Here is an 18,287-nt window from a genome sequence, read left to right as displayed (position 1 = left end):
TTGAAGTAGGTGGGAGAACAGGTACTGAATCTTCATTTTACAGTTGAGGAAACTGAGGCCCAGAGACATTAAGTGACTTGCCCAAGGTCACACAGCAAGCAACTAGCAGAGCCAATTTTCCCAGTACCACCTTACCTCCCCAAAGTCACTCCCCGCCTTCTCCAACCCCCCGGCTCTCAACACTCTCTACTACTCTCCCATCCTTCCCAGCAGTATCCTCAGAGGAGCTCTCCTCCCTCCTCTCAAGTGCTACTCCGGTCACCTGTGCTTCTGACCCCATTCCCTCTCATCTCATGAAATCTCTCACTCCATCCCTTCTCCCCTCCTTAACTTCCATCTTCAACCACTCACTCTAAACTGGTTCCTTCCCCTCTGCCTTCAAACATGCCCATGTCTCTCCCATCCTAAAAAAACCCTTTCTTGACTCCACCTCACCTTCTAGTTATCACCCCATATCCCTCCTACCATTCCTTTCCAAACTCCTTGAACCAGTCGTCTACACGCGCTGCCTCGAATTCCTCAACACCAACTCTCTCCTCGACCCCCTCCAGTCTGGCTTCCGTCCCCTACATTCTACGGAAACTGCCCTCTCAAAGGCCACCAATGACCTCCTGCTTGCCAAATCCAACGGCTCATACTCTATCCTAATCCTCCTCGACCTCTCAGCTGCCTTCAACACTGTGGACCACCCCCTTCTCCTCAACACGCTATCCAACCTTGGCTTCACAGGCTCCGTCCTCTCCTGGTTCTCCTCTTATCTCTCCGGTCGTTCATTCTCAGTCTCTTTTGCAGGCTCCTCCTCCCCCTCCCATCCCCTTACTGTGGGGGTTCCCCAAGGTTCAGTTCTTGTTCCCCTTCTGTTCTCGATCTACATTCACTTCCTTGGTGACCTCATTCGCTCCCATGGCTTCAACTATCACCTCTACGCTGATGACACCCAAATCTACATCTCTGCCCCTGCTCTCTTCCCCTCCCTCCAGGCTCACATCTCCTCCTGCCTTCAGGACATCTCCATCTGGATGTCTGCCCGCCACCTAAAACTCAACATGTCCAAGACTAAACTCCTTGTCTTCCCTCCCAAACCCTGCCCTCTCCCTGACTTTCCCATCACTGTTGCCGGCACTACCATCCTTCCCGTCTCACAGGCCCGCAACCTGGGTGTCATCCTCGACTCCGCTCTCTCATTCACCCCTCACATCCAAGCCGTCACCAAAACCTGCCGGTCTCAGCTCCGCAACATTGCCAAGATCCACCCTTTCCTCTCCATCCAAACCGCTACCCTGCTCGTTCAAGCTCTCATCCTATTCTGTCTGAACTACTGCATCAGCCTTCTCTCTGATCTCCCGTCCTCGTGTCTCTCCCCACTTCAATCCATACTTCATGCTGCTGCCCGGATTGTCTTTGTCCAGAAACGCTCTGGGCACGTTACTCCCCTCCTCAAAAATCTCCAGTGGCTACCAATCAATCTGTGCATCAGGCAGAAACTCCTCACCTTCGGCTTCAAGGCTCTCCATCACCTCGCCTCCTCCTACCTCACCTCCCTTCTCTCCTTCTACAGCCCAGCCCGCACCCTCTGCTCCTCTGCCGCTAATCTCCTCACCGTGCCTCGTTCTCGCCTGTCCCGCCGTCGACCCCCGGCCCACGTCATCCCCCTGGCTTGGAATGCCCTCCCTCCCCACATCCGCCAAGCTAGCTCTCTTCCTCCCTTCAAGGCCCTACTGAGAGCTCACCTCCTCCAGGAGGCCTTCCCAGACTGAGCCCCCTCCTTCCTCTCCCCCTCGCCCCCCTCCATCCCCCCGTCTTACCTCCTTCCCTTCCCCACAGCACCTGTATATATGTTTGTACGTATTTATTACTCTATTTATTTATTTTACTTGTACATATCTATTCTATTTATTTTATTTTGTTAATATGTTTGGTTTTGTTCTCTGTCTCCCCCTTCTAGACTGTGAGCCCACTGTTGGGTAGGGACTGTGTCTATATGTTGCCAACTTGTACTTCCCAAGCGCTTAGTACAGTGCTCTGCACACAGTAAGCGCTCCATAAATACGATTGATTGATTGATTGATTGATTCTTACCTTCCATTTGATGCTTATGCACTAGAGGGCCTAGTGGCTAGTTGGAACTGGCCAGGACACTGGAAATCTTCCTGATGCTGCTAGTTGTCACCCAAATAATCTCTTTTTATTTCTTCACTCACCTCACTTTCCTCTTACTCCATGTCTTCACTCACCCAGCCCCTCTCTGACCTTGTGTCCGAAAACCTCGGGAGCCCCCTACTCAACCCTGCTGCCCCGGTCTCGCTAAGCCAAACCTGCCAGCCTTTCAAAAAAAAACAAACCACAAACCAAAACAACCAAAGCTTTGTCCTGCCCTAATTGCCTGAGCACCCCCAAATCATGAGAACATGCAGGGAACAGGTTGAGGGTAATGGGGCCGGTAAAGATGGAGCCTGCCGCCTCACATCCCCTGACCCCCACACCAGTCCAGGTCCCTTCTCTCTTCTTCACGCCTTTGGGAGACCTGGCAGCATGGCCTTGAATGGAACGGAGACAGGGAAAGGAGTGGGCAGGGGAACCACAGAGGCACAAGCTTAAAGAAGGATGGTTTAACAGGGACAGGAGTGCAGGCTGAGGCAAGGAAAGAAAAAATATTTCTGAAATGAATTTCCTGGGTAACAGACACAGCAAAAGGGAGCTTCCCAGGGCTCTGGCCAGCGACAGTTTACCAGACTGTATCTTTACCACTCTTCCTGATGGTTGCCAAATACTGGCCTAGTGGATAGAGCACAGACCCAGGAGACAGAAAGTCATGGATTCTAATTCCGGTGATGCCACTTGTCTACTGTGTGATCTCAGGCAAGTCACTTCACTTCTCTGTGCCTCACTTACCTCTTCTGTAAAATGGGGATAAAGACTGTGAGCCTGATGAGGGACAGGAACTGTGTCCAACCCAATTTGCTTGTATCCACCTCAGAGCTTAGTACCATGCCTGGCACATAGTAAGCGCTTAACAAATACCACCATATTATTATTATTCTAAAAATATGATTGTTTAATTCCCTCTAGAGCCAGAAAAGACTCCTTACCATTACATTCCAAGCTTTCCACTGCCCTCTCCACCTTACTTATCAGCTCTCCTTACCCACTACTACCCTGCTTGTCTGCTTCACTCTCAAGCCCACTTCTGCATTGTACCTTGCTCAGTCTGCCATGTTATCCCCACCACCTGGAATTCCTTTTCCCCCCACCCTGTGTGACCTCAGGCAAGTCACAACTTCTCTGTGCCTCAGTTTCCTCATCCATAAAATTTGGATTCAATACTTGTTACCTGTTCTTCCTCCTAATTGGGATGTGAGCCCCGTTTGTGACCTAATGACCTTATATCTAGTCCAGTAGATAGCACAGTACTTGGAACACTTAACAGGAACCACAATTCTTCTTCCAAACCATCCTAAAATCCCACCACCACCAACAAGCTTTCCCTAATTATCAGTACCCTGAATCTTATCACCTCCTCAGCAGCCTCTTGCACTAACTCTGTATTTATGCCCATCCTCAGCACTTTTGTATATATTGAACATTCAATTTTACTCTAATTCCACTGCTTGTGAATATATCAGTCTGCCTCTTCTGTTAGTATAAGCTCTTTGTGGAAAGGGAGCTCATCTTGTGTTTCTGTTGTACTTCCCAAACACTTAGAATAGTGCATTAAACTTAGTGGCTGCTGAACCGTCATTACTATCTAAAATATTTCACCTTTCATGCTACTTGTCCCCAAGTATAAAATCACTTACATAGGTAAATGTACTATGTGAAATATATTATTTTAAACGGGGTGTTTGTCAGAAAAATCCATGCAGGCTTTGAGCCATGCATGAACTTAGTTCAAAGTTGGCAATCAACAAAATGGTCACAAAAGGCGGCAAATCTTCCTGGGGCTGATCCAGACCAATCTAGGCATGCTCCATATCTGCCTTTTCTGCAAAGAGTGCCAACCTGGCTGCTCCCTGCTCAGAAGAACAGATCTGTCTCATGAGGTCTTGCCCCTTAGGAGCACAATACTCCTCTTACCTGCCTCTTAACAGGGAAGCAGTGCAACCCTTGTGAAAAGAGCATGGGCCTGGGAGTCAGAAGATCTGGATTCTAAGCCCAGCTCCATTACTTATATCTGCTGTGCTACCTTCGGCATGTCACCTCACTTCTCTGGGCCTCATTTACCTCATTTGTAAAACGGGGATTAAATCCTACTCCCTCCTACTTAGATTGTGAGCCCCATGTCGGGCAGGGACTGTGTCCAACTTGATTATCTTGTATCTACCCTAGTGCTTAGTACAGTGCCTTGGCACACAGTAAGCGCTTACCAAGTACCATAAAAATAACTACCAGTGCTAAAGCTCCAGTAGCACAAAGGGCAAGCATGAGGATAAGACAAATGGGAGAAAAGAGTGGTAAGAGACAACACAGAAAATGTCTAACAACAATGAGACAAACTACGAGCTGGGGCAAAGAATCTAAGAAAAATAAAAGAAAATTAGTTAAGCATGACTACAGAGATTATTTTTAGAGAGGGGAAAGGAAAAAAAGCCAGAAATGACAACTGAAGACAAAGTTCTCATGAATGTAAAATAGAGGAAGAGACAAAAAATAATTATCAGTAATACAAAAGAACAAAAAAGAAACAATGAATAAGCAAAGAGAAAGAACACCATGAAACTAAGAAGATAAAGGGACAAAGAGACAGGAGAAAGGAGAGCAATGGTATGATGGGGAATGGAGGAAAAGAGCGGCTCACGTAAGAGGCAGAAACACCACTCTCTATGGGAAATACTGGAAAAAAGACCAATAAAAAGTATTTCTATATAAGTACTTCCCAACCTTTATTGGTCTGGGTGTTGCCATCTTTTCACTACACATGCATTGGAATATACTTGCATGGTGGTATACAAACTGACAGCTCCTAGAGCAGCAACTGGGTGCTGCCATTTTGCATATGATTGAGAACACAGCCCTAACACACTAAATTAAAGATGGCATTGTGCTCCCTCCCTCCACAATCCCCCAACTTGGAGCACATTTGAAAGAGCTCATGACACTATTTAGAAAGCACTGCTCTCTAAGTTAGGGGCAGCACCCGCTTTAGGAACATTACCTATGAGTCATGTTTAACGTTATAGAATATGATCACTAATGGCAAGGTGTGGGAGTACATTCAATTCATCAACATAAAAATTAAGTTCACTGCAACTCAATTCCACGTGTGATATGTGTGGAGCACAAAATACCTATGTAGCTGTTCCACAGTGAGTTGAAAGGCATTGAGACTGAAAACAGAGTGGGCAAAAGAAAGAAAAAATGACACCTGAAACACAACAGCATTCAATATGGTGAATACTGACAACTTATATGACCACAGCAAGCCGGTCACTTAGGTATGTAGATATAGCAGGGTTAGTTCAAACACAGTGTACAATGATGGGCCTTGCAAAAAGAGGCTATGCATGCAAACTACAAGACTAATTCAGATGTACCCAAAGGGTAAAAAACAGCATTCATCAGAAATTTTCAGCCATCCATCACACTTTATCATTAACAGCATCTTTAAGTTGTATGGGCAATAATATTTACATATAGAGACTGTAAGCACTCAAATATTAAATGATGATGGTTCTCATATAGACCCTCCTGAAGAAGTAGCTATTTCAAGTATACATGTAAGAGATTGATCAGTGGCATTTAGTGAGTGCTTACTGTGTGCACAGCATTGAACTCGTCACTTGGGAGGGTACACTAGAGTAAGCAGACACCATTTCTGCCCTCAAGAAGCTTACAATCTAGTGGGGGAGATGGACATTAAAGTGAAATACAGGTAGGGGCAGCAGCTAAGTATAAGGTACTCCTACTTACACTGTGACCCCCATGTGGGACAGGGACTATGTCCAACCTGATTAACTTGTACCTACCCCAGCGCTTAGTATGGTGTTTGACACACAGTAAACTTTAACAAATACCATAATCATTATAAGGTATGTAACTAAGTGCTCTGGGGTGAGGTGAGTATCAGAGTGCTTAAGGGGTACAGAGATCCAATCGCACTGGGCTTTGAAGGAGGAGAGGGTGGTGGTCTGTCAGATATGAAGGGGAAGAGAGCTCCAGGCAGGAGGGTGGGCGTGAGCCAGGGGTCAATGGCGAGAGAGGTGCGGGCTGGGTTGTAGTGGGAGAGGAGTGAGGATGAAGAGTCAGGAGAGCTGACTGAGTGCCTTAAAGCTGATGGTGAAGAGTTTCTACCCAGTAAGGAGACAGAGAAGGAATGAACCATGGGATCTCTACATGCTCACTCCCTTATTGACACCCATGCCCATCATCCCCATCAGCTCTTCTGTACATTCAATTCCCTTCCTCCTTCCCTCACCCCCAACGATCTGGCCTCCTACTTCATTAATAAAATTAAATCCATCAGGTCTGACCTCCCCAAAGTCACTCCCCCCCCCCCTTCTCCAACCCCCCGGACTCTCAACACTCTCTGCTACTCTCCCATCCTTCCCAGCAGTATCCTCAGAGGAGCTCTCCTCCCTCTTCTCAAGTGCTACTCTGGCCACCTGTGCTTCTGACCCCATTCCCTCTCATCTCATGAAACCTCTCACTCCGTCCCTTCTCCCCTCCTTAACTTCCATCTTCAACCACTCACTCTCCACTGGTTCCTTCCCCTCTGCCTTCAAACATGCCCACGTCTCCCCCATCCTAAAAGAACCCTCTCTTGACCCCACCTCACCTTCTAGTTATCGCCCCATCTCCGTCCTACCATTCCTTTCCAAACTCCTTGAACCAGTCGTCTACACGCGCTGCCTTAAATTCCTCAACGCCAACTCTCTCCTCGACACCCTCCAGTTTGGCTTCCATCCCCTACATTCCACGGAAACTGCCCTCTCAAAGGTCACCAATGACCTCCTGCTTGCCAAATCCAACGGCTCATACTCTATCCTAATCCTCCTCGACCTCTCAGCTGCCTTCAACACTGTGGACCACCCCCTTCTCCTCAACACGCTATCCAACCTTGGCTTCACAGACTCCGTCCTCTCCTGGTTCTCCTCTTATCTCTCTGGTCGTTCATTCTCAGTCTCTTTTACAGGTTCCTTCTCCCCCTCCCATCCCCTTACTGTGGGGGTTCCTCAAGGTTCCCTTGGTGACCTCATTCACTCCCACGGCTTCAACTATCATCTCTACGCTGATGACACCCAAATCTACATCTCTGCCCCTGCTCTCTCTCCCTCCCTCCAGGCTTGCATCTCCCCCTGCCTTCAGGACATCTCCATCTGGATGTCTGCCCGCCATCTAAAACTCAATATGTCCAAGACTGAACTCCTTGTCTTCCCTCCCAAACCCTGCCCTTTCCCTGACTTTCCCATCACTGTTGACGGCACTACCATCCTTCCCGTCTCACAAGCCCGCAACCTTGGTGTCATCCTCGACTCCGCTCTCTCGTTCACCCCTCACATCCAAGCCGTCACCAAAACCTGCCGGTCTCAGCTCCGCAACATTGCCAAGATCCACCCTTTCCTCTCCATCCAAACCGCTACCCTGCTCGTTCAAGCTCTCATCCTATGCCATCTGGACTACTGCATCAGCCTTCTCTCTGATCTCCCATCCTCATGTCTCTCCCCACTTCAATCCATACTTCACGCCGCTGCCCGGATTGTCTTTGTCCAGAAACTCTCTGGGCATGTTACTCCCCTCCTCAAAAATCTCCAGTGGCTATCAATCAACCTACGCATCAGGTAGAAACTCCTCACCCTCGGCTTCAAGGCTCTCCATCACCTTGCCCCCTCCTACCTCACCTCCCTTCTCTCCTTCTACAGCCGAGCCCACACCCTCTGCTCCTCTGCCACTAATCTCCTCACCGTGCCTCGTTCTCGCCTGTCCCGCCGTCGACCCCCGGCCCACGTCATCCCCCTGGCCTGGCATGCCCTCCCTCCCCACATCCGCCAAGCTAGCTCTCTTTCTCCCTTCAAGGCCCTACTGAGAGCTCACCTCCTCCAGGAGGCCTTCCCAGACTTAGCCCCCTCCTTCCTCTCCCTCTTCTCCCCCTCTCCACCCACCCACCTTATCTCCTTCCCTTCCCCACAGCACCTGTATATATGTATATATGTTTGCACGTATTTATTACTCTATTTTACTTGTACATATTTATTCTATTTATTTTGTTAATATGTTTTGTTTTGTTCTCTGTCTCCCCATTCTAGACTGTGAGCCCACTGTTGGGTAGTGACCGTCTCTATATGTTGCCAACATGTACTTCCCAAGCACTTAGTACAGTGCTCTGCACACAGTAAGCGCTCAATAAATATGATTGATTGATTGATTGATTGATGCTCATCCATTACACAGAACCACAGCAGACAAGGGATGTCACATATCTGATTTTATTCAGCCATATATATCTTGGGGGATGGGGTGGGTGGGTCAAGGAAGGGCAATTCACATCCAGAGTCAGGGAGATTGGCTTCCAATTCAGGGTAAGAGATGGCCTTCAGATAGGAAAGCTTTAAAAAACATAGTCCTTGACTTCTGAAAAGACTAAGAGCTTAATGAATGTAAACTGCTTCTAAAATGTGAATGATTTATGGGAGAAGCTCAGAAACTAAAGGCACAACTATGTAGCTGTAAATTCACAAGCCTAGTTGAGGTCTTTTTGAAACTTACTGTATCAGACACCTTGCTTAGAGAAAGCTATGAAATAAAATGGGAAAAGGTCACCTTTAAAATTGTCTATTACAATTCTTTCAAGACTTAATAGTATAAAAGGAGTTCAATTTGGACTACAGCTACATCCATATGCCTTCAAATTATGTGACTTGGATTTTTCTTCCCTTGTCAATAGCACAAGGTAATAACTGTGATTCAAGGTTTCTGTAAAAGCGAAGGAGAAAAAAATTATGTTAAAGTCAAGTGGTATAAAGGCATATCAGTATTGTTTTTTTACAGAATTGTGTGGTCTCAGGTTTCTACCTATACCTAAGCAGAATTATTAAAACTATGAACAGGGTAAGAAATAGAGTGAGTGAATTCTGAATTTTCACTATTCCTATAGGTCTATCCATAAGGACTGCTGATATGCAGTGAGACAAATTATATCAAAAATTGGTAATATTTAGTTATGTAAGTTAATTATGCTTTATAAACAAATGCATCCATCTATATTTACAAGTTTACTGATGTTTCAGAAAAAAATATTTCAATGGAATAATATGAAGAAAAAACAATCAAAACTTTAAAATGCTTGCAGCAGAAAATGAACATTTCTGTACACACTGAACTCCAACAACATCTTCATTAAACTCCATTTTTGCTAATTATAAAATGCATATTACCTTCACAGGAATGTGGAAGAAAAATAACATGAGTAACAAATCATTATGTCTATACCATCATATTCTGGGAAATTAATGAAAAAAATCAATGTTGTTTCTCTATGTAAAATAAAAAATATATTCTGAAAATAAAGTCTTTTCACAATCCTAACATAAGTGAGCAGCATCAATATTCCTGGCAGTAGAACTCACAAAACCAATACCCTCCTACCAGAATATAGACGGTCCTTGATTTAAGACATTTTTAGTTATGACAAATGGCCCTTAGCATTTCTAAATTTACCCCATTTCACCTTTACCACGCATTAACAATACCAGCTTCCTTGATGGCACTAGCTCTGGGGGTTTGGGTAGCAGCACACATGGAACAGTGGGGAAATGGGAGAAAAACACATTTTTAGTCAGATAGTGTCGGGGCAGGGGATGAGGGGGGAGGAGAGAAAGTTTACAGAAGGTGGGGAGGTGTTGGGGGATAGGGGATTCTGGGTTACCTGACTACCTGACCATGGAGAGATTACATATCCATTTTCACTTCAAAAGTAAAAAAAGTCAGCTACCCTATCATGGAACCTGATTCAATTAAAAAAAAAACGCATTAACCTAGCTATACTACTCACCTATTAACGATTGTGTGCACAATTCTGTGTAATTTTAGTATAACATGGGGTATCCAAGCTCGGTTTAGGAACAAATTCCCCATTTATAAAATTGCTCCCCATTCCCACTGGTCAGTTGTGCTGCCTCATCCTGGGACCATGATCCCATCCTGCCTTGCACCACTGTGGCAGAAAGGTCAGAAGCAGTGGCAGCATGAGGCTTCCACTGAATTTGGAGAGTTGGGTAGGCTGTGGCAGTTGCTGTAGCTGCAATTGCAACTGTTGGATTCTAAGCCACAAAGAGCATGAACCTCTGCTTTTTTCCCCCCGTTTTGTTTATTTTTGCTTGGTGTGCATTCATTCATTCAATCGTATTTATTGAGCACTTACTGTGTGCAAAGCCCTGTACTAAGCTCAAGTACAAGTACAAGTTGGCAACATACAGAGACAGTCCCTACCCAACAACAGGCTCACAGTCTAGAACAGGCTCACAGTCTTATATTGCCTCAGTGTTTTTATCATTTCATTTCTCCTTATGTGTCTGCTTCCAGTTCCCTCTCCCCCTTTTTAAGAAGTAGAGTTGTGAGCCCCTTAGGGTCCAGGGACTATGTCTAATTCCCACCTGGGTATCCTCTCCCAGTGCTTAATACAGTGCTCTGCACACAGTAAGCACTTCATAAATGCTATTATCACCACTACTATTACTCCTATGAAAAAATTGGTTCCACCTTGCCTTTTGACATAAGACATAGTTTTCAGGAACCAATTGTGTTTTGAGTCTGAGGATTACCTGCATTTTAGGACACAGCAAAAATGAGTAGTTTATCATAATTATTATTATTGTATTTGCTGAGCACTTACTAGGTGACAAGCACTGTTCTAGGCATTGGGGTGGATGCAATTTAATCAGGCTGGACCCAGGCCATGTCCCATATGGGGCTTACAGATTAAGTAGGAGGGAGACCAGGTACTGAATCCCCCTTTTACAGCTGAGGAAACTGAGGCACAGAGAAATTAAGTGACTCACCCAAGGTCACACAGCAGGCAAATGGCAGAACTGGGATTAGACCACAGGTCCTCTGACTTCCAGACCTCTGCTCTTTCCATTAGGCCATACTGCTTCTCTTCTATTTAGCTTACATCTTCACTTTTGAAAATCTACCTTGCTGAGAGCTTAAATTCTTTTTTGGAAAAATCTGGCCATAAAAAGTAATGGCAGTCAACGGATCATTAGTACCCTGCAGCCCAAGGAAAATGAAATCTTTTGGAAAACGGAAGCATCTCTCAAACACTGAAACAATTTAAAATCTTGTTGGTTAATCTGGAAAAGCACTGTACTATTTTTTCCTCAAGCAACTAAACAGCAAACATTAATTCAGTAGGGACAACTCTGAACAAGTTTACCACTCCAAGCAAATTTTAGATCTCTTAAAAGATAAAGATGCATTTACAGTTTATAAATATTTTAAGTCTTTTGTGCACTTTTCATATAAATAATTATTTGTGAAACGCCTGCCCATAAACTATCTCACCTACATTTTGAGATGCTTCATCAGTGACTGCATTTTAGCAGAGTGGCAGAAAGTCCTTCTGAAGGCCCTGAGAAAGCATTCATCTGGTATGAGTATAAACCGTCATCATTTTGAGGAAGCTGACTCCTCCAGAAATCCAGGAAGTTATACTGATTGCACTTGCATAATTTCCTGTTGAAATGCAGTAAGAGTTGAACAGCTAGAGTTGCTTCTGTATTTATATCCTAAGTCTCGGGTCACCATCCATCTCTGCCGATACAGAGCAATACTGTAGTCAAGATGCTATGGATGAGCGGTAAGGGAAGAGGAAAGGGTTGTTCAAGGCTTGTCTTGATTCTCGTGATATTTGCCCCTAATTTGGTTGTGGGTGGCAGCTGCGGTATGTGTTTCTGAGTTAACTCGGTTGACTTTACATTCAAAACTCGGCCCTGGGGCAAAAGATGTGGGAGAAAGGGTGCCCTGCTCCATGACAGGAGGGGACTGAACGCTTCACATTATCCTGCGGGATGGCTGGATTCAAGGGTTCTGACCGGAAGGGTGATCAAACGAATACTTGAAAAAGTCGTTGATACTAAAGTAACTGATGTGGCAAAAATGCCTGAAAGAGAGTTTAAGGATTTGGAAAGAGGGGGGGAGGGGGAAGAGAGAGAAATAGCCAGAGAAACAGATAGAGAGAAATAGGGAGGGGGAGAGAGAGAGAGAACCGAGGGTAGTGGGGTGAGAAGGAAGAGGGGATAAGGGAGATTCGATGGGGTTGGAGAAGAGAAGGGATTGGGGTCACCGGGCCTAGTTCGAGGTTCAGCCCTTCATCCGGGAGAGTCAAAGCCAGAGACGAAGCGGCCTCCAGGGGCCCGGGAGTGGATGAGGCTCGGGGCGACGGGCGAGGCAAAGCCCGGCCGGGGATCGGAGGCAGCCGGGCCCCGGTCTCCCCCGGTTCTCCCGCCGGACGGACCGAGGGCCCCGCACCCCAGCCCCCTCACCTGTCAAGCCAGAAGGTCCAGGAAGTTTGGAGCGGGATGCCGCCTGGCTCCGATCGCAGTTTCGGGAGGTGCCGGATTCGGAGCGACTCTTCGTCTTCGGCCTGGTCTGGCGGGTCCTGGCACGCGGAGGTCTCGGATGGGCTGAGCAGAGCCGGCTCGTCGGCCGGAGAAAGCGCCATTTTCTCCCCGAGCACGGGCGCGCGAGGAGAACTCTGGCGCAGCCAGAGGCGGCGGCACAGGCTGTCACCCCCGCCCCCTCCTCGCTGCCTCCCTCCCCGGCCCGCGGCTCCGCCCTGTGCGGGGGACCCGAGGGACCGGGGGGGAGAGCCTCGGCCGGCCCCGCGGCTCGGGGCCACTCCCCGTTTCGGACGGGGAGTGGGGAGCGGGACCGGACGGGACGGGAGGCGCCCAGCTAGCAGGCAGCCGCGCGGCACACAGCGAGAAAAATGGGCAAATACAAGTCTCCGAGCCCCAAGCTCACAGGAGCGAAGCGACCGAGACCGAGGCAGATGGAGCAGGTAAGCAGGAGACCCACGGCGGGCCTGAGCCAATCGGTGATCGGAGAGTCAAGGATAGAGTCTCCCGTTGAAAACGACGGCTAAGCCTCAGTCGGTCCTGTCCCTTCTTCCGCGGTGGGCACGGACCCCGAGGCGTCAGGCACAGGGACAACGACGAAGCGAGCCCACGAGGATCAGCACTGGAGCAGTAGCGGCCGAAGAGGAGATCTGACGTCAAGAGGGGCCCCGCTTTCGGACTGCAAGTTCCCTGGGACTGTTGACCCTTAGGGCAGGTTTTGGAGGTTGGCCTGCATCAGATTCCCATGCACCATGGGAAAATAGAAGATCCATCAGACATGTTCTGGAGCCCAGCCTAACGGAAAGGGCACGGGTCTGGGAGTCAGCCGACCGGGGTTCTGCTCCTGGACTCTGCCCCTGGCCTCCTGTGTGAACTTGAGTAAGTCACTTCACTTCTCTGTGCCACAGTTTCCTCAGTCTGTAAAATGGGGACTCCATCCTGCCCTCTTACTTGGATGGTGAGCCCCATGGGGGACAGACCCCGGGCCCAACCTGATGATCTCATATCTACCCCAGCACTTAGTAAGCACCTACCGAGCACTTAACAAGTACCATTGAAAAGAAAACAGAAAACACCTCATGTGTGCACAGCACTATACTAGGCTCTTAGGAGAGTGGATACCTGGCCCCGATGAATTGACAATCCAGCTGGTGAAACAGATCCAAAATCAATGACATAGAGGAGGTAGAAGATTGATAGGTGAATGAGTAAGTTCTGCGATCAATCAGTACTAGTGACTCAGTGTCTAATGTTTCCTCTTTTCCACTGCTGTTGAGAATCTAGCTGGAACCCTTCTGGGCAGACTACTGAAGAATATAGTCAACTTTGTATTATGTGAATTACATTGGAACTTAGGTCCAAATGCAGCACAGCAAATATAATCTTTGAAAATGAAGGGCAGTTATACCCATGGGTACAGCAAACAAAGGCATGGGGCCTAGTGGAAAGAGCACGGGCCTGGGAGTCAGAGGACGTGGGTTCTGACCCCACTCTGCCACTTTTCTGCTGTGTGACCTTGGGCAAGTCACTTCACTTCTCTGGGCCTCAGTTCTCTCATATGTAAAGTGGGGATTAAGGCTGTGAGCCCCAACTGGGACATGAACTGTAGACCAACCTGATCTTGTACCTCCCTCAGTGCTTAGTAGAGTGCCTGGCACATAATAGGCACTTAATAATTACCATTAAAAAAAGCATAGAAAACTAAAGGGCAATAAATTGTAATTTAGGTGGGGTAAAGCCATTCAGTGCTTAATATTTAATGAAAGACATGCTGGGGCTCAAGTGAGTATAATAATGATGGCATTTGTTAAACGCTTACTATGTGCAAAGCACTGTTCTAAGCACTGGGGAGGATACAAGGTGATCAGGGTGTCCCATGTGGGGCTCACAGTCTTAATCCCCATTTTACAGATGAGGTCACTGAGGCACAGAGAAGTGACTTGCCCAAAGTCACATCGCTGACAAATGGCGGAGCCGGGATTAGAACCCATGACCTCTGACTCACCATGCCTCGTTCTCGCCTGTCCCGCTGTCGACCCCCGGCCCACGTCCGCCCCCTAGCCTGGAATGCCCTCCCTGTGCACATCCGCCAAGCTAGCTCTCTTCCTCCCTTCAAAGCCCTACTGAGAGCTCACCTCCTCAAGGAGGCCTTCCCAGACTGAGCCCCCTCCTTCCTCTCCCTCTCCTCCCCCTTCCCATCCCCCCTGCCTTACCTCCTTCCCCTCCCCACAGCACCTGTATATATGTATATATGTTTGTACATATTTATTACTCTATTTATTTTCTTATACGTATTTATTCTATTTATTTTATTTTGTTAATATGTTTTGTTTTGTTGTCTGCCCCTTCTAGACTGTGAACCCGCTGTTGGGTAGGGACCGTCTCTATATGTTGCCAACTTGTACTTCCCAAGCGCTTAGTACAGTGCTCTGCACACAGTAAGCGCTCAATAAATACGATTGAATGAATGATTGAATGAATGAATGAATGACTCCCAAGCCTGTGCTCTTTCCACTGAGCTATGCCGCTTCTCGTGTTTTTTACCTTTTGAATTTGTAGTGACTTGGAACATGTAGTGGCATTAATCATTATTACCATTGTCAATGATACGTCAGCTATGAACCCGAGCTTATTTTAGGGGTGGGCAAAATGGCCAGTTACCTGAGGCCAGCAAGTTGAAGAGCACTCCTTTTCCAGGTCCCACGCCTTTCCAGGAATGGCAGAGCCCCTGAAGGTAGAGATCGAGTAGATCGCTTGACCTCTCTCCCCAGTGGTACGCGTTTTCAGTGACTTCAAAGAAATGGGCATTTTGCAACATCAAGCTGAATGAGGAAGTTAAAGGTCATTCAGGCTCCAGTAGTTCTGCTCTTTAAACCATCACCTCCTGGGACAGGATCCAGGACAGTGTAGGAAATTCAAGGGAAATAGGAAAAGAAGTAAAGCATTAATGGACAAATAGAAAGAATCAAATGGTGGTGGCATAGGGAAAGATGGGGAAAAAAAGAACTGGAAAGCTGGAGGAGGAGGAAGAACAAATCCACTTGTACTCTCCCAAGCATTTAGGACAGCATTCTGCACGCAATACCACTGATTGATTGATTCCTCCACTTATCTACATCAAGGTGGCCACCCTGCACTGCTGATGGTTTGGTGTGCTAAATCCCAGACTTAGAAGCAAGCAAAAGCCTTTTGCTGGTAACAGGTACAGGTCCTATCTCTGGTATCTGCAATAGCAACAGGTGTCCCTCAGGTAGTGCTAGTTCATGATTTACAATTGCAGGGCTCTTTTAGACAGCTAGGTCATAGCTGAAGTAGTGTGTCTTCAAACAGATCCGGCCAAAAAGAATCTGTCAAGAGAATTGCAGGTGAAGAAAGGACCAGAAGAACTACAAAACCTAGGGTTCGGAGGCATTGATTTTCCCTACACATCCCAGAAGGCACTGGGCTATTTGGGGAGAAGTTGGTCTCCTTAGCCAATACCTGGAATGCTCCAAGCCCCTTGGATAAAGCTGAGTTTTCCTCAGAGGGCACTCTAACAAAAACCTGAGTTTTGGTGCTGCTTTTCACCCAGGCTGCCAGCTTGGGACTATGCCAGAAAGTCACAGTTTCTGTTTCCGAGACTAACAATTTGTCACCAACGTGAGACACATCTTTAGTGGCCAGTTACTTCAGGAGCCTCCACAAACCAGACCTCAAGGACAACTCTGGAGAGTTGCCCTCTTCCGTGGACATACTTGTGACCACAACTAACATGAACAGTAAAGAACAGAAGTTTATTGTGATCAAGGCTATGCTGAGATCATTGTTAAGACATACTTCTTTTTCTTTTCCCTTATCTGTAATTTATTTTATTGTGTGTCTCCCCCTTTAGATGGTCCAGTGCTTAGTACGGTGCTTGGTACATAGTAAGAGTTTAGCAAATACCATAATAATTATTATTATTAGTCTAAAACCTGCTTCTGGATGCAAAGTTTAGTTCCAATGATCCCTGTCAAGATTCAGTGCATAAAAGGACATGAAAGGATTATTTATATTAATGTCTGTCTCCCCCTCTAGACTGTAAGCTTGTTGTGGGCAGGGATTGTGTCTGTTCATTGTTATATTGTACTCTCCCAAGTGTTTAGTACAGTGCTCCACAAACAGTAAGTGTTCAATAAATACTATTGACTGACTAACAAAAAATCAACACTAGATTGAGATAAGGTATGTTTTCCTCACAGGAGCAGCCATGAGGCCAAGAGCACGAGTTTGGATCAGAGGACCTGAGTTCTAATTCTGACTCCACCACTTGTCTGCTGTGTGACCTTAACTTGTAGCGTGGCTTAGTGGAAAAAGCACGGGCTTGGGAGTCAGAGGTCATGGGTTCTAATCCCAACTCCGCCACTTCTCAGCTGTGTGACTTTGGGCAAGTCACTTAACTTCTCTGTGCCTGTTACCTCATCTGTAAAATGGGGATTAAGACTGTGAGCTCACGTGGGACAACCCGATTACCTTGTACCTACCCAATAGTGCTTTGCACATAGTAAGTGCTTAACAAATGCCATAATAATAATAATAATAATAATAATTATTATTATTATTATTCTCTGAGTCTCAGTTCCCTCATTTGTAAAATAGGGATACATTACCCATTCTCCCTGCTAGACTGCGAGCCCCATATGAGACACTGTGTTCAATCTAATTAACCTGTACCTACCCCAGCACTTAGCACAGTGCTTGACACAAAGTGAGCAACGCCAATTGTCAGCTGTGTGACATTGGGCAAGTCACTTAACTTCTCTGTGCCTCAGTTCCCTCATCTGTAAAATGAGGATTAAGACTGTGAGCCCCCAGTGGGACAACCTGATCACCTTGTAACCTCCCCAGCGCTTAGAACAGTGCTTTGCACATAGTAAGCGCTTAATAAATGCCATTATTATTACTATTATTATTATTACCATTTTTTTCCCCTCAAAAAAGGAGCTGCGCTTTAATTTTTCAAGTTCAAATAATTAATACAAAGGCCACTAGGTGGCACACTAAAATTCAGGTCGATGTCTCCCAGCAAGGCGAATGACAAAGACCTGGCCCAGCTCTTGGGATGAGGTCTGGTCTGGGAAGGGCTGGGAATGCCAGTCTGAAAAATACAGTTGGTTATAATGATAGATGAACATTTCTATATTAAAAAATTGGAAACATAATGTTAGGGCTTTAAGATGATATAATACAGGCTCATTTGTAAAATTGTTTTAAAACTCATTTTTGACATTTCAATGAATGCTCCTTCTAAGCCAAGCCACTGAGAAACATAGAATCATCCTAAATAGTAATGAAAGCTTAATGAAAGGAAGTTTCAGGAAACATATTGCTGATAGTCTTCCCCCTTGTTTTTTATTTACGCTTCTTAAAAGTAAATACTTATGTAACTCTAAAAAAATACATTATGCCACTACTTGTGAAGATTATTCATTGGAATCTGTGAAGATAGACTCAATTATTTGCACATTTTTAGTCACTCAAACTCATCATTAATGCTTAAAATAATTTCATACTACAAATATTTATTCTTACAATACAGTACCTCCTAATGGTAAGAATTATTGAGATGCAGGAGAATCAGAGACTATGGATGGTGAAGGGGGGAGTGATTCATTTATGAAACAGCTACAGCAAGACCAAATAAGAAAGCTAAGGTTAGGAAAACAAACTGTAAAAGTATGTGTTGGGTGAGACACCCTCAGGTGCTTTGCACATAGT

At 46.2% G+C, this 18,287-nt stretch overlaps 1 protein-coding gene across 1 annotated transcript in view; it reads right to left on the bottom strand.

The window, feature by feature from the left end:
* Positions 1–12,702, bottom strand: part of EIF4E3 (eukaryotic translation initiation factor 4E family member 3) — a 56,934-nt gene extending 44,232 nt beyond the window's left edge. Inside the window, 1 exon segment of the mRNA XM_038772627.1 lies at positions 12,477–12,702. Coding sequence (XP_038628555.1) covers positions 12,477–12,655 — 179 coding nt within the window. The 5' untranslated portion in view covers positions 12,656–12,702.
* Between the last annotated feature and the right edge of the window lie 5,585 nt (positions 12,703–18,287).

Source organism: Tachyglossus aculeatus, chromosome X1 (assembly GCF_015852505.1).
Source record: "Tachyglossus aculeatus isolate mTacAcu1 chromosome X1, mTacAcu1.pri, whole genome shotgun sequence".
Classification (NCBI taxonomy): Eukaryota; Metazoa; Chordata; class Mammalia; order Monotremata; family Tachyglossidae; genus Tachyglossus; species Tachyglossus aculeatus.
This window is presented reverse-complemented; position numbering and strand designations above follow the sequence as displayed.